The sequence below is a fragment of the Dermacentor albipictus genome, chromosome 9 (genome assembly GCF_038994185.2).
Source record: "Dermacentor albipictus isolate Rhodes 1998 colony chromosome 9, USDA_Dalb.pri_finalv2, whole genome shotgun sequence".
NCBI lineage: Eukaryota > Metazoa > Arthropoda > Arachnida > Ixodida > Ixodidae > Dermacentor > Dermacentor albipictus.
Genome location: NC_091829.1, coordinates 88,208,030 through 88,225,001, shown reverse-complemented (window position 1 = coordinate 88,225,001; position 16,972 = coordinate 88,208,030). Strand labels below are relative to the sequence as shown.

Sequence of the window (16,972 nt, the reverse complement as noted above, 5' to 3'; positions counted from 1 at the left end):
TTTTTGGCAAACATGACATCTGAGAAGCTAAATCATTAACAGCAGGCAAACAAGGCAAGCATCAGTACAAAGCCAATGTTTCAACAAGGGGTTTGCCTTTGTCAAGACTACAAGTGATTTCAACGTGTTGCCTCGACGACAATGAAAAAGTCCCCTTGTATAAATGTTCACTCCAGGCTCGACCTTCCCTTGCTTGCCCAATGTCAATGACTCCTTTGCTAGAGAGCCATCATAGTGTATAGTACTGCTTATACGTTCTTAACCTAGGCACCCCCTAATGCACTAATAACATAACTGAGAATTCAATGTACGCAGGCATGTTTGGAGCAATTGATCAGTGGGCCACACAGGGTTCAATATTCAATAGCCCTACGTTTTCTTTCTTTTCTTTTTATTACAGGCAATTCTAAATTAAATTTGTACTTTTCATTTTCGTCTTAATCAGGTTTTAAAAACTGGCAGCGGTAGTACTCAGTTCCCACGAATGAGGCAAGTCAAGCTGAAACAACTGTGCGTGTTCTCGAGCAACGCATATAAATGCAAATTTTGTTTCAACTTTCAATTTGCACTCGAAAGCTGCAGCTGAAGCTATGAAATGCGAAGTACTATAACTAACAGTGGCTATTTCACTGAAGGTTATTTTTTTTCCAATATTGACGAATCAGTCCCTCTTTGCCTAACCTTACAGCAGGTTTTCCCGCATCTTCGTGATTTTATCGAGGTTTATCCAATAGAAATTTTCAAAAAAGTACTGATGCGAGAAATGGTTGTTTACTTCTTTTTTTTTTTTTTTTTGCAGTAGGCAAAGGCCAAACCCTCAAAACCGTAGAAAGAATACTGGTAAGCTCCAGCTTGGCCTAAGTGATTTATTATAACACCCGTTTCGGTTAAACACTTTCTGTTCCAAGTTCACAGGATGTGGATAAGTCATGACATCACGATAAACTGGTTCGCTCTGTTCCTGCCGTTTGCTGCGGCTGCCACTTGCAATATTAGCAACATTTTTTTTTTCTTTTACGAGTAACGCCGCCATACCTACCCTCACTGCTACAAGATGCGAGAAAATATTGATCTGGGTCACAACAACACAGATGACGCCAGCATTCGAAACTAACTTTCGTATCTAGTTAAATTCATACACTAAGTGCTTCCCAACTTTCATACTTGCCGTGCATTATCCTTTCAGGTGCAATAAACGTCTTGCATAGCTTCTACAACTTCTACGATGTACGGGTCAGTGCTCCTTTTAATGCTTTCGCAACGTTCTTCGGAATTAGGTTTCCGTTCTTGCAACCCTGTCGGCCCCCTACAGCGCACAGAGACGACAACGGGCCAGGGCCGTCACAGCAGAAGGCGTGCATGCGGACGAGCGAAACAGATTGCGCCGGAATGTGCGGGCGAAAAGGGGGCGCTCTCCTCGCGAGAGGCAACCAGCCGATCACGCACCTTGCGGACTTGGCATGATGGGCGTGCCGGGGCCTGGAGGTCCCGACGCCGACACTGGCGGACCCTGTTTGGAGAACAGACAGACCCGAGTTACGGAATCGGTCAGAATGGCACAGCGCCCCGACCGGTCACCCGATTCGGCCAGTGTCTCCTACGAAAAATTCCCAGGAGGGGGCTCTGGCACTGCGCTCATTCTCAACTGTCGCGCTTGCGTTTTCAGATAACACATCCAGAACGTTCTCTTGGGCGTGTTTGAGTGACATGGCAAGTGTGTACAGCATGAGAGTGCCGACTAATAACTGATCAGATAACTAACAGTAGTTGTTAGTCAGCGCTGCATCCTTTCTCTTTCCTTTCTGCATCTCCATCTGCTGACGTTGTAAGGCCCTTGCGATGCCTTCAGATATTCATGCGACATTATTTATCGCACCTAAAATGGAAAAACTGTCGTCCGCCAGTCTGTAGCTGGAAGCTACAAAGGACTTTTCTTCAACTGCAAAACTTCCATTTTCACAGACACCTTTATAGGGTTTCCTTTGTAGCTTCCCGCTACAGTCAAGTGAACGACTATGTTCCCCCCCCTTTCATGGACCTTGCTCCATCTTGCGGGCTTCCACGAAACTTATCTGCCATACTCATTACACCTCATCTTTCTAAATTTATAAGAAATGAAATTCGTCCACGAATTTCATTAAGATCTCCATGCGTAATAATGATTCTGCAGTTTTCTTTCAAAATATGTAGAGTTTCCTTGGTCACCGTCCTTCCTCTGCTCCTCGATGAGGCTAGCAACAATACGTGCATCTGAGCCACTTCCAGCACTTAGGTGGGGGAAGAAACCCGCTTAGAAGGACACAAAAAATAGAAGACAGGAAGGTTGCTGCATCGACTGGTTTTACTGGGTTGAAAAATACACTCCCAAAAGTCATGTGGCAATACTGTGAAATGCACAATGCATCATAACGCTAAATAAAGTAACAACGCATGGAACAAGATAAAAGAGAAGAACAAAGCACTGAACAAGTAGCGGCTCATTCGTTCTCTTCCGTTCTGTCCCATGTGCAGTTACTTTACTTAGTGTCGATATGCACCAGCTGTCCCAAGTGAGCAATCTTTTGCTCGAAGCATGTCGCCTGCATCAGACCAGTAGTCACTCCCGTGTAGCATACAACCACTGGCACAGGTAAGAGTCTTTCCTCTCTCTCTCTCTCTCTTTTTTTTTTTTTGCAGACAGAGCAATAAGTGCTAGAGCTTGCACAATTGCCAGAGTCCTCTGTGTCCTGCCTCCTTTCCTGCAATCTTTTAAGCTGATATAGGTTGGTAATGGTAAAGAATTTAAAAAGCACAGATGAAAGAAACAAACACAGAAAGCAGCAAACTGCAATCCAAGTGTCAGAAAAGCAGACTGTTGGTATAGGCATCATCCTTTTCGTATGCCACGAGCACGCGACTTTGACACCGGCTCTGCCTTGAACAAGGGTTCCGCAAGAAATCTTTCCAATGGACTTGAAAGGTTCGCACGCACGCCACGTTTGTGCAACCGGCAATGAGCATGGGGAGCACTTCTGCTTGCCGTGCAAAGGTAGCCAGCGGAGGATAGACTGGGTTAACCGGCAGCACTCACCCCATAGTGGCTGCCAGGTGACGCTGAAGAGTAGTTCATCTGCACAGAAAGAGAGAAACGAGAGCACCGCGTCAATACAGCTGCGCATCGTGGCACAGCCGAGCCAATCGTCTAAAAGCAACACTACAACCGCAGGGTGCACGACTGGCCTAACAGCGCAAAGGCAAAGAGAGCGGAGAAGATGACAGGACTCCAGAGCTTGTCCCATTATCTGTCTTCTGTCTTCCTTGCACTGTTGGGCCAATCATGCATTCGTACAATCTTGCCCAACTTTCAATTCTTGTAGACTACGGGGTGCTTGGCAGTTCTGTGTAAACGACAGGCTGCTAGGCCGTGCTTGGCAGCAGGTCACCCGTGGCCATCAAGCCACTGCTTGCCAGTAAGCACAGATTTTACCAGATACCCTGTGCATGCAAACACACAGTCTATCTGCATGGCTCGAAGGGCCCCTCACCAGACCTAATCGGAGAATTTTAGTTATACACTAGAAGTATGAAAGAGTCATACAGAATAGCATTTTACAAGAAAAGTTCGTCGAATTGGTTCCGTATTAGAGGAAGTAGGCGGAATTTAAATGTGGTGTAGCCCTTGTTGCCACGAGGCGAGCTTCACTGGCGATGTACACTCTCTCCCTTTGCCTCGACCAGTGCTCAGTAGAGTCATCCCTTTTTCCTCCTCCTCCCATAACCAAACCAAGTGACTGTGTCATGTTTACATACCGAGCCCAGCCTTTTTTTTTTTCCCCTCTTCTTGCTGTGCTGTGCTTGCTGTGCAATGTGTGTGGTTATGCATGTTCTGTATTAGATAATTCATGGAAGTCATGTGCCATACTTGGCAGTGGTGCAGACAATGTGCCCAACGTAGAGGCGTTCGTGCATGTGACCTTGATACCTCGGCTGGAACCAAGACTCCTTCGAGAGGAAGAGCATGTGGGCTTTTGTGTGAAATTTGAGCTCTTTTCGCGACAAGCAGCAGTTCGATACTTTGCCAACACGATTGTCAGCATGTGATCTACACACCCTGCTTCTCGTCTCTCTGCAATGTCCAAGCCTGGTGAGGCCCTTTAAAAGAAATCGCACCTATACAAGAACAAGAAGTACGTGGACCAACGCTAAATGTGGTGGTGCCATCTCTTAGATGTAAATCTGCACGTTTTCCCACCTCGGTGCCATTCCTTTAGGCCTAAGCATCAAAACTAACTACAAAACAACACTCTTACTTTGCCTTCTGCGCGAGACGAGCCTAAGCAATGGACGATTTTGCCATTTTTTTTCTTGCTGTCGCAATGGAAAGCAAGCAAGGCATGCGAATTAGCGTTGAAGTGGGCAGCCCGGACACTGCCTTGCTTAACTGGCGAACTTATCAGAGCCCGGTAAACTCGGTGCACAAGCAGTCACTTAGTCTGTATCGGTAACAGTAAGACGGTACCACTAAACTAGAGCTCTCCACTGTATAAAGGTTCAGCTGTATCTGTAAATGGTGGTAGCTTGCCATGTGAACTTTACCGGCTCAAGTGAGGATTTGAGTGAAGAGAAGGGTACTCACCGATGAGGCGTTAGGTTGCCAAGGTCTTCCACCAGGGCCAGGCCTGGAAGAGAAAAGTGAGCGGGTAACTGGTCACCACACTAGAAGAAGCACACGGCATCAGCTGCAGCAAATAAGCCCATAGTCAGAACAGCGAGAAGTACACAGCAAGAGTTGCGACTACGCAGACTGAGAATCGTACTCTGCTCAAGAGATTGAATGCCACGCTGCGTAAAACAGCTAAAGCTTGGCTCTCCAGCATGGATGGCCACCACCACAATAGCAGCACAAAAAAACTAACGAAAAGCCTTTCTGTCCACCAAGACGTGTACAGCACATTGACTTGTCCCGCTTCTGCTAAACACCAAGTTGTGCCCCCCTCCCAAGCTAAGAAACCCCCAAAAAACACATGTGAGGTGTTCGCATCGCAGATCCCAGCGACGAGTAATCGACTGACCGCTGCATAAAGAGAAACGCAAGGAGTATAAAACTCCTCCTACTAAACTGCTAGTTCATTTGTGCTCCAATTTCGCACAGGGGTTGCATTTCGCAGCAAGTTTGGTTTAATACACACCACGTTTTGAGACACTGCTCACCCAGCTTCATCCACCATAAATGTGAAGTGGGTGTCAACTGCAGTGATGCCACTAAACATTTTTTTTTTATTTCATTGCAACAGAACACGGGCAAAAGGCACTGAATTCTGTTGCAGTGGAATCAACATGTATAGAGTGGCATCAGCACAAATGACCTTGGATTTCTTGCAAACAAAACTGCTAAGCAATGTCTAAAAACATGGAATTTAACTAAAACTTCCAGCAAAATGCAACCTGTCCACAAAAATTCGAGCTAAAATCAGCGAGCAAAGTCGCTGGAACAGTTGCAAGCACCTGGGCCTTCTGTTCAAGCAATACACAGTTGAAGGCCACACTTCTGCTGGCTGAAAGCCTGAAACCTTAGAAGTCAAAGTTTAGAAAAAATGTTGCATCAAGCTGACTGGCAGCCTCCCGCAAGTTTGATGTAAACAGGTTAGGTAGGCTTGAGAGCTTTAGCAAGTTTCCTACCAAAACTTATTTTATCTCAAGGGCCCCAGCGGAGCATTACATAAGAAACGGGTTACCAGGGGAAACTCGGGCGCTGCGATTATTCAGCTAGTATGGCAATGACAGTTAGTATGTGAGCTAGTCTAATATTCGCACTTGTGACTTTAGGCGTTCTTGAGGGCTTTATTCATTATGCTTCATTTGCTTAAAGTTCACTGCAATCCATTTTTTATGCATGAAAGGCATTTTTTATGCATGAGTCATAATGCCGTTAGAAGCCCGAAGGACAACACCCGGGCAAGTCAATGTACTGCCCATCACTGTCATGCCTCGATTACCCGACACTAGCCCCAGACTTCCCCATAGCAGTTTTTTACAAGAGACTCTTGTGGTTTGAGTTACGCCAACACCTCACTGCTGCAAGGTTCCCCCGTCCGCCACGAACCACAGATGCGAGGAGACTGGCAAAATGGCAAAGCGGCTCACATGGACATGGGCGGCATGTTGGGACCTCCAGGACCCATCGTGCTGTTGGGCGGTGGCCTCATGCCTCCGTAGTTCTGCGGGGAAGCACCAGAGGAACACTTCAGCCAAGACGCAACGCATTAAAACAACCACTCTGCACTACTTTCCCAGCATTCACACTCTTCGAAGCACTGCACTTCGCAAGAGATAACGAGCACCTCTCTCAAACTTTTTCTTCCTCTCTCCCTGCACCACTGCACTTATCCTTAATCGGCATACATTAAATGTACAGCTGATGGGAAACACCAAATCGGTGCAAATTTTTAAATTGTTCTTTCAACACTATTGTCAGTAATATCATGGTAAAATGCTCATTACTAGAAGTGATAGAGACAGCCTGCCTTTTGAAATTTGTGCCTAAACCACAACATTTTTGTGCCCGAGCCCCCCAATGCCTTTTGGATCGTGAACTCAACCAAACGCAGTTGCATAGCAGCCAAGCAAGGTCCCAGTGCAAAACCCACGCTGGACCCTGCCACACACTCGAGCAATGTACACAGCATAGAAAGATGTGTGCTACTTACCCCGGGGTTCATGGGACCGAGGGGCTGACCTCGTGGAGGGTTCATTCGAGGGTTCATGGGGTTCATCGACGGGGGCCCTGAAAGATGTGCATGGTCAAAAGACAGCGCTAACACGGCACGACGCCTAAAACACACACGGGACACAATGCTAGCGCCACTGGCCGACATTCTAATGTGGAGACCACGATATGTACACCAAGTCAACATGCAAGAAAAAGTAGCGATAGCGCAGAAAAAACAACAAGAACCGCCTGCATTCCTTTCTAGGATATAAAATGTCATTTAAAAAGAAAGAGAAAAAAATTAACAATACACCTACGCACGACAACTCCTCAAGTGCCTCTCGAATCTATTATGGTTAATGGTCTCGGCAAATGTCTAACATGCACGTGAGGTTAAACCAACGCTTGGATCGAAATGTGGTGCAATGCGCCGTGATATTGCTGCATATTCTAGAGTTTTGCAAGTTTGCGTGCTCCCGCAGGCAATCGCCGATGCAGCTTCCCGACACAGCTTAATGCCTCGGCAGCCACACACAGTGAGGACTCTCTCTGCAGTGGAAGTTTCGTTCCAGGCTGCGTTACCCACTCTCTGTCGTACAAAGTTTTGCTGAAACTTGCAATGTTTCCAGGGCTACGGCCCTAAATGTCTTGCGGGTGAATTTTAAAGGCTGCAGGAGATAACTTAATGCCGAGACATCGCAAAACTTCCATCTCGGAGGTTGCAGAGTGCTTCTACCCTCCCTTTTGTGCTTGGCAGGAAATTCCATGGAAGCTGCTTAAGTAGTGCGGTCATAGAAGTGCGTAATTTCGCACATCTCATAGTGAACTGGCGCTCTGTCAGCAAAGTCCTGTATACTGAATAACTATACAGCCCAGAGTTAATACTGCATCGAACACTGATGAGAGTGCACCGTCGCAAGGCGAACATGGCTAAGGGTGCCTCCTAGGAAAGGCACAGCAATTCTCAACCAGGCAGCACCACAATTAGTCGAAGACGGCGGTCTCTTAGCCAAAGGCTTTCGCAACATTTTCGTCCGATGTACAAGCAAAATGCATGCACCACTCTGTGGTCGCAGACGTTCCAATGATATGCCCCAATACATTACATCGACCAGGTGTGAAAACTATTGCTAAAGGTACGTACCTTGCCATCCAGCAAACTCTCCTCCGTCACCTGCAACAAATGGGAGAAACAAGATTTTTTAGCTGAAGCGGCTGACAACGCTGGACTGAAAAGCGGCTACTAGTACTATTTTCAAAGTGAAAAGCTCAAATTGCTGGATGACAGCCAGCTTTTAAGCATCATCTGGCGAATAGCTAGTTTCAGAACAGCGGGCCCTCAACATTTCAGGGCACAAAAGGAATCCACAGAGTTGCTGGCACTGCGCTTGAACTTGGCAATCAGTTTCGTAAATACTGCGGCCCTCTGCAAAACTTGTTCCAAAAGCATTGTGTTCAGAAGCCCGGCAACATCTTTCAAACTACACCACTCCTGATTGATTCATGGTGTTCAAAGAAGCGCTGACACAAAATATGTCTCACTTTTATAGGTGTCAACCCAGTAATTACACCGTGAAGACTCGCTTCCTCGAGAGTGCAAGAAATAATTACATCGCCCTTTAATGCGACCGAGTTTACAATGAGTGCCAAGTGCAGTGCAACTTTGAATGTGAAAGAGAAGGCTATTCGTGTCCCCAGAACATCACTTGCAAGTTGGCGCTTGTGCCTGCAGTTTTTTGTGAAGCATCTGCTGTGTTCTGTGCTAAAAACCTAAGCGTTTCCATTCACAACTTTCACCAAGGCAAATGGCCTCAATAAGCATCCTATCCATGGCTGTATTGGCTAGTGTTGTAACATTGCCGACAGAAATGTCAGGCCCGTGCTGTGCCACTTACATAAGTGGACGCTTCCCGGGTGGGGGGAATAAAGCAGCAGGTAGCTTGTCCAATGAACATGGCAATTCATACAGCAATGACAACTGATGAGGTTCGCACTATTCTGGCATCTTACAAGGCAACGAAGCATTTGAGCACAGATTTCGTTGAGCACACTATGGGTAGCTTCATGGCGAGATACAAACAAATATCAATAGTCTTTTTTTTTACACTATTACCAGTTTAAACAATTTTAATAGATTAAACCAATTTTGAGCCTCAGCAGCAAAGAATGTAAGAACAAACATGTTTTCGAAAAAAGAAAGAGGGGAGGGGAAATCTGCTCATAGCACAAATATTTCAGAGTGCTGAAAATAAACCTGCCTTGCCGGGTTGGGTCTATACTGTTTGGCATCATGGGTTGACCAGGAACACCGCCGGGTGGCTGCAAAAAGAGGCCGGCACGCCTAGTGAGCCCCATAGGCAAACAATGGTATGCATATTTAATGTAGTCATGCTAAAGCAGCAAAGAAAGATGTCAACAACACAAAATAAGTTGAATTTGTTCTTGTAAATGAACAATGCTAGTGAAATAACTACAAATGAGGGAATCATCATGATGCCATTGTGCAAACCTCTGCACGAATTCTGACCATCTGATATCCTTACAACTTGAGCCACACACACAAGCCATTTTTATTTTGCCTCTCGCAAACCTGCCAAGCTAAACATTAGCAAGAATGCTAATCAAATAAAAAACAAAGGGAAGCGGCAGGGGGGTGGACTTCGGTAAACAATACGAAATGTATTTATGCAATATTCGTGTAACAGACAGTAAAATTTTCTGTTGGCATTGTACATTTGTTCCATGGAGCGGGTTCCATGGAGCAGAGCGGCCAGTGGGTCCAAAAATATATGGCCCTGGAAAATCGACAACTATTTGTGGTAGTATTTTGAAATCAGTTTTGCCATAAATCTGACGTAAATGAGAAATCCTACAAATGCTAGGGTCATTACAACAATAGATAAATCGGGAATCTTTGTATAAATTCGTAAAAGCTGCCAGGTATGCCATCAGTGAGAAGAATGAGGGCATCTGAGGGGCTCTATAATTCGTTAAACACAACCATACCAAGTAACAAAATATGAAGCTAGAAAAAGCATAGGGGAAGCTAATCGTGGTGCTTAATTGAAATGTAGAAATAATCAGGTAAAGGTGAACTACAGGAGACAAAAAAAAAAAAAAAAAGAAAGAGAAAAACTTGCCACAAGTGGGGACTGAACGCACATCCCTCGCATCAAAACACATGGTGCTTTACAATTTAAGCTATTGTGGAACCATCCCTCGAACAACTTTCCTGGGCCTTCTTTTTTTAATCTTTACTTAATAAATCATAACACGGCCTTTATTCAAGTATAAAAATATGTTCATACGAACTAGCCTGCTTCAGCTTCCGAAAAGTTGCTTGTGTGCGGAGCTGGGCAGTCCAGCTTGGTCACAAACTTGTGACGTCTAGATTAACCACAGGAACCATTATTTAAGATTATTATTAAGATTATTACCATTTAACCATTATTAAGATTAGCCGCGGCAGTTCAAGCCAACACTGCTCATCGTCGAGGCGGCAGACATTATTTCGCTTGCACTTCTTTGGCTTTTTCGGTATACAGTGTAGTCCACTTTAAGCAATAGCAAAATGAACTAGGCCCGAGCAGGTCAAGATCCATGGCACCATGGCAAGCTGGTGCAGGAACTTGTTAAGGTGGCATATCCATGCCTGCCAAGTTTTATGACTATCGTAAAAATGCCCTACTTTCTAGCGTTTGTTTGCTACTGTCGTACTGACACAAAAATTCCATGATTTTTTTTTTTTTCATTTGTGCATAGTCTAGTACGAAAACAATTCCAGAACAGGAGACAAATACAGTCGCCAAGTGACATTTTCTGGCCCAATTTTTTAGACCCATTGAGCATACCGGTGTACCTGCTCGGCAGCGACATCAACTGATAGAACCAATGCACTACAACGACAATCGAATCGGTGAAAGCCATTACATGAATACTGCATCCACTTGACAGTTTCTGCTTATTTTACCACTGCTAACCACTTAATATGGCACACTATCTGCCATGAAACCTTCAAGGAACTCGAGCTGTTTCAAGGAAAGCCTAACACTACACAACAAGTCCCTGTACTCCTGACATGAACTCAAAAAGACAAGAAAGCGATGAAAATGCACAACATACGGGAAGCCACTTAATACTCCTCGAGGCACTGAAACCACACTCACGTTGAAGTCCACCTGCTGTGGCATCCGGACGCCCGGCCTCGGTCCACCAGGGTACCGTGGCGACATGAATGGCTGCGAAAAAACAGCCCTCTAAAAGGACACTTCCAGCACTGGTCGTTTGGGAAATTGACACAAATGGCATTCGCCCCACAAGAGCAGAGCACCAAACGAATTTGATGTAAGCAGTACTCCCACTGTTAACATAAGTGAGAGCAGAAGCAGACTTTGTGCAATAGCAAACTGCAAACAGCGCTTAAGCTATTTTTTTTAAGCATTTACGAAATTATAATAAGAATTATTAGCAGCGGAACTTCAATAGATGACCGGAAATGCTGCAATAACGGGGCTTGGCACTTACGAAATACTTGCAAATGGCTTCAAAGCAGCATTTAGAAACGATAAGTGCTACGATAAACGATAAACCAGTTATGCTTGGTGGCAAGGACACAGTCCTTGCCACCAAGCATAACTGGTTTCAATTGTTACAAAATTTATTTGTAGTGCATTACACTGCACAAAGACAACTAATCAAGCCACTAAGAGAATCCAGCAATGTTTCACACTACAATAACATTCTGAACCAGCTAGTCCATCACATCGTACTGAAGACCTGCCTCGTAACCAGTATGCTCTCGCGAACCCTTAGGCGTAGTATTCCCATATATCTAGCACGGAGTAATCCCAATCTTGCTGATAAGACTTCCTGTTCTTTCTTTTGGCATCTTAGAAACCCTGCCACTTCTTGTGTGTATTTTTATGTATCACTAAACACTATGACAACCGGCCACATTTCAGAGGAGTGCCTCTGATAAGAATAAAATGGGCGGTGCTCAAAACATGGTGGCTATGACCGTTTTCCAGTGAGTGCTGGGCACAAAAGCGTGGCCTTCAAGTTTAGTTTCTGTTACTCTGAGGGAATTTTCACTGGGGAGAGGTCCCAATGTGGACGCCACTTATTGGACAATTCGTACGGCTAACAAGGTAGTGGCGCCACCTAGTGGCTAGGGGCTGATACTATGCCTCCGAGGTCAGGGTTGCAGGGCGGGCCAATCTTGGAGGCCGTGCTCATACCAAAAGCTCAATTCAGTGGTGGGCAAAGCAACACATGCTAAGATTTGTGTCAATACAGTGGCACAACTTCAAGTGCCGTAGGGAGGGCAAAGTGAAATAGGGCCGTGAAAGTTCAGTAGCTGCAGCATTTCACTACTGGCTGCACCACTTGTTAGAGGCACATTCAAAAACTTCTTGCTCCTAAAAAAATTCTTGAAGTGAACTCCCTTTGGTACGGATCACACTTCCCATGTTTCTTACAATATGGTGCCTAATCTTTTTCAATACTTTGCACATAACTGTCTCAGCCTCAGGAATGTATGTATGGCAGTCTGTGTGTTATTTTCTTTCCCTTGTGTCTTGTCTTAGTGGTCACTGTACATAGAAGTTGCCAAGGAATGTTTCTGTTTACAAAGTTACAACTCTGCGTATTGCTCTAGCCCTTGTCTATTACCACCACAAATGTTAGAACAGACTATCCGGTTGAAGGTATTATTGCTACACATACAATTTTCTTTCCCACTGATCATACACCGACTGTTTATAAACTGTACATTCCAGAAACATGTACAAACATGTACTCTTGACAACAGAAGTAGGCACCGAGTTTTCATTGGTCACACAGGGCTGACTGATTGGCACACCCCTTGTGCCAATACCCCAAGAAAGATTAGCAGAAAAACTGCAAGAATGCAAGCACTGAACCAAGCAGAACCGACCAACTACTAGTGTTTTGCAATGTTGTCGGCATTCCTCAGATCAATTCTGACTGCTTTGAGTTAATTATGTATCTAAATCAAAGCCCACAGAACGTGGCTGTCCCAGCTGGGCATCCAACCTGTGACCTTGCGCTCGCTCCGAGGCAGGAGAGTCGCAGAGTTGTTGCGTCACTCGACTTTCACAATGACCAAGCAGAACGCATGCCAACTTTCCTAGCCTCCATGCATGGCACTAATACAGCACAGCAGCTAACATCACATTCTGTGAACTGAACCAAGGCAGGACAGGCAACATCAAAGGCAGCTGCGAGTAGTTAGCCAGGACGTGAAAACTATGCTCAGTCAGAGTTCACAACTTCACAACAAAGGCAGCAGTGAGGCTCCAACAATGACCCCTCTCTTAACCCAAGGCACACACTGAGGCCTGACAATCCAACATCTGGCCAGAACACAATGCAAACGGTTTAACGAGGCTATTGCGGAAATCGATCTAGAATGCGACAGGGTACCTCACAAAGCCCATATTCAGCTGAGAAATGATTCATTCATTTGCAGAAATGGCCTGCACGATAACTCAGCAATTACCCATCACCCGTGATAAATGGAGTGTGGCCTTACAAAGCTGCACCCTGGATCTCGGAGGCCACTACTTGCCAAGCACTGCTGCATGCTGTAGAGGCCGACACTGAGAGGGTGCCGCACTCTAGCAAATATCGCTCAAAGAGCGGAACGAAGATATTACAGCAGCAAGCTAATTCCTAGATAAACCTGATAAGATGGGCCAAACTGCCATCTGTGTCTCAATGAAGTGCAACGTAATTGCCTTTCATTTTGTCGGCAGCAGTCGGTTACCAATTTGTCAATTACACACAGCCCACGTTAGGTTGCTTTACCTAGTTGAGCATCATAAAGGTGCCATGCCTATGTTATGTTTATGTCCTTTTGCCACTTACAGCAGCTCGATTCCTTGCAAAAAAAAAAAACCACGTTTGGAGCAATTATCTATCACGTAATATTGGCGACGTAATGTTTGCCCCGCTGTCCCTCTTAGGGATTCCTGCTCAGACTAGAAATTGGAGAGGAAGAGAAAGGAGACAAGGCAGGACATGAAAAATATTATAAGATAAACAAAAACAATGCTAAATAAAATGTGCAAAAAAATCACAACGTGCAAACAAACAACACAGCTAAAATATGGGCAATTCAATGAAGCCCCAACAAATGGCAAAAGGAAGCAAGGAAGGAGTGATGGTTGAAGTGTGGCTGTCGAGAGCACTGCTATGCCCATGAAGAAAACGAGACACCGACTCTCAGATGAAGAAATAATTAAAAACTTGATGTTATCTCAGCATGCAATATGCAACTTTTTGACACTAACACTTGACCAACCTTATCTGATACAGCCCACCTGACAGCGTTTGCTGTCACAAAATTTCCCTTACAGAATTACAAGAGACGCCACAATAAGGGTTAATTCAAAGCACTTCAGGGTCTTCCATGCACCCAAAAATTCAACCGCCTGAAACCCTATCGAAATGTGGCTACAAACCAAAAAATAGAATGTGTGATGCTGTGCTCAACAGCCGAATTCGCCATGGTGGATCACTGAATGAAGCTGTACTCTTACAGGGCCATAAATTCATGCATGGTTATCGAAGAGGAGGGCAAACACATCGCTTCTGCACACAGAGGATGCCGGGTGAGCCACGTAAGCATGCTAAATTAGGAAGTGCTGTTCTTTTAGCTTTTTCTTCTGCTTTTTCTTAAGCAGTTCCTTCTCTCAACCTTCTTGGGATGCATAGGAATGCATCAAGCAAATAATCCAGTTTGATCATAGCACTTTGCTTGGTGTAAGCCTACCACTTGGCTTTACGTTTCCTAAAGATGCACATTGTGAAACGCTAAATTCAACTGGCATGTGGCCAGGCCATAATCTATCGCTCAGGGGTCAATCACAGAGCAGTTCTTTTTCCTAATACAGAGGTACCATGGGCAAATTTCGAGTAGGCCCTCCATCAAGTTCAGCAGGCAACCTCAACAATGAGTCAACAAAATGACAGCACATGCTGTGAAATGACCGTGATACATGGAATCACACAGTAACAAAAGGCCAGCGTGTATTTGTGCACGAAAGCTAGTGGCGGGCTTGGTGCATAACGTGGCTCAGCTGCAAACCAACAAGAGCATGGCTGTGGCTCTGACCTACTGCATGCAGTGTTTCCTTAAGATCCACAGATTTCTTCACAGCGTAAGCTAGAACAAGCCCGTTAACACTGCTGCTGCCCTTCTCGCATAGCCCATTCCACATACAAGCCATTACTTGGCTCACCCACACAGCGCCCAGGGGTAAACAACACCAAACAAAATAAGTGACAGCAGAAGAAAAAAAAAAGAGAGAAAAGCAATCTAGAAGGGCGGCAAACAATAAGGAACACAAAGAGCATGTCGAAGGCATCAAAGGCGCAGAAAAAAAAAAAAAAAGACGGCACAAATAATATCTGTGAAGTAGGGGGGTAGAAGGAGAGATGCAACGTGAGAGAGGGGTGTTTGTTCCTCACCTGGTTCTGCATCATCTGACTGTGAGGGGGAGGGGGCTGGGGGTGAGGGGACGGTTGATTGGCGGGCTGCTGTGGCGGCGAGGGCCTCATGTGCGAGTTCTGCTGGTGGGGGGGACAGGAGGGTCACAGACGGAGGAGGGGGTGGGAACACCACAGCGGCGGCAGCAGCAGTGGAGGTGAAAAAAACAGGTGGAAGAAAACGAAGTGGGGACAACGAAAGTTTACAGACAGCACAGAATGGAGCAAAGAGAACAAAGAGACACGGCAAAAGAACAGAAGTGGACACACAATAACACAGAGGTGGGGGGGAGCAAGGCAACCAACAGAAGTGGCCAGAACAACATTCATGGAGGTGGGTCAATTCGGGAATGGGAAGCAGGATATGCCATACGAGGAAAAAAGATACAGAAAAAGAAAGAATAAAGGTAGAAATTGAGGTTCAGGGTAGATGTTAGCAGCCACACAGGAATGATGAAGAAAAAGTTTAAGAACACAAGTTTAAAATTTTGATATTTATGCCACAGAAGGTAAAAGCACATTGGGAGGGGGGGGGGGAAGGGAGGCAGGGGGAGCACATAACACAATGTTAGGGGCAGCCACAGATAGAAGCAGCACAGATATGCACCCAACCCAAAGCAGCCCAGCAAGAGAAACAAAGGCAGCAAGCGAGAAGCGAGGGAAGCGGATACGTGTGACCAGCACCGTTTATGTCCCAAGGCAGTTGTTGTGAGAGTGAGGTAGGGTGAGAGGAGGTGCGGAGTGAGCCGAGGGGGTTAAGAGAGACGAACGAGTTGCGTGATGGAACGCATGAGGCAACCATTGGTTAAATGTTGCAATGTGAGAGAGAGAGAGAGTGTGTGGTGTGTAGTAGGAGAGGACAGCAGGTGAAAGGAGTGGGAAGGGAAGAGAAACAAAAGAAAGTCGAAAAAAATGAGAAAGAAACAAAGAAAACGAAACAATAGCACACAAAGGGGGAAGAGAGAGAGAAAGAGAGAGAGAGAGAAAAAGAAGGGGTGCCTCAGACATTTCCTTCGTTTCTCTCCGGTCACAACAACAACAACAACAACAACACGTGGCAATGCGGCACCTCGAACGGTGCCCTCAAAACACTACACACTGCACGGCTATGCATACCACAGGAGACACAAGCGCACAGATCTGCAACAATGCCTTAGGCATGCATGCACAGCGCCAGTAAACTTTTTTAAACACCCAGTGGGGTAGGGCATCCGGCAAACATTTTGCAAAACACGGCCCAAATGAGCTCCACATTATGCGCTCAGTGAATGAAGTGCAGCTACATTTTGCTAGTTACGCCTCACACCACACAGTTACGGCAATTCTTGCTTTTGAACTTTAAATGATTAATCATGACGTTTAACTCATTGACATTGCAATTTAAAAGCGTGCATACGCCAAGACAGTTCAGGGGCAAACACTATTATAGAGCATGACAGGCTGTGATGAAGCAAGCACTGCTTGCAAATGCAGCAACAAAAAGTACAGCCACGATGGCCACCACCATACACGTGCAAGAAATAATGCACAATAGTAATAATAATATTTGATCACATGAAGGTCTCAAAGTTATACACCTGTCACACGAACAGGCAGTTATGCTTCTCCCATAAAAATGAAGTTAGATGAAACGTTATCTTGAGGCACTGTAGCAAAGTAAGTGGAACAAGTCACAAGTCTCACAGAGCATTGCTCTAGCTTAAAAAAAAAAAATCGTGGTATCTCGAAACCTCAAATGATTCTGGTCAAATTATTGTCGCCATCATCAGCCAA

The 16,972-nt window shown here is 45.4% G+C and overlaps 1 protein-coding gene across 16 annotated transcripts in view; it reads right to left on the bottom strand.

Annotated features, from left to right (window-relative positions):
* Positions 1-16,972, bottom strand: part of Ssdp (Sequence-specific single-stranded DNA-binding protein) — a 102,477-nt gene that overhangs the window by 26,287 nt on the left and 59,218 nt on the right. For 6 of the 16 annotated variants that reach the window (XM_065440786.2, XM_065440780.1, XM_065440777.1 and 3 more), the window contains exons 7-15: positions 15,182-15,283; positions 10,855-10,944; positions 8,947-9,007; positions 7,833-7,862; positions 6,687-6,763; positions 6,124-6,197; positions 4,616-4,658; positions 3,071-3,109; positions 1,447-1,510 (exon numbers count right to left, since the gene is read on the bottom strand). In XM_065440786.2, coding sequence (XP_065296858.1) covers positions 1,447-1,510; positions 3,071-3,109; positions 4,616-4,658; positions 6,124-6,197; positions 6,687-6,763; positions 7,833-7,862; positions 8,947-9,007; positions 10,855-10,944; positions 15,182-15,283 — 580 coding nt within the window. The remainder of the gene's footprint in view (positions 1-1,446; positions 1,511-3,070; positions 3,110-4,615; positions 4,659-6,123; positions 6,198-6,686; positions 6,764-7,832; positions 7,863-8,946; positions 9,008-10,854; positions 10,945-15,181; positions 15,284-16,972) is intronic. The other 10 variants (XM_065440782.2, XM_065440784.2, XM_065440793.2 and 7 more) reach the window with 5 other exon arrangements.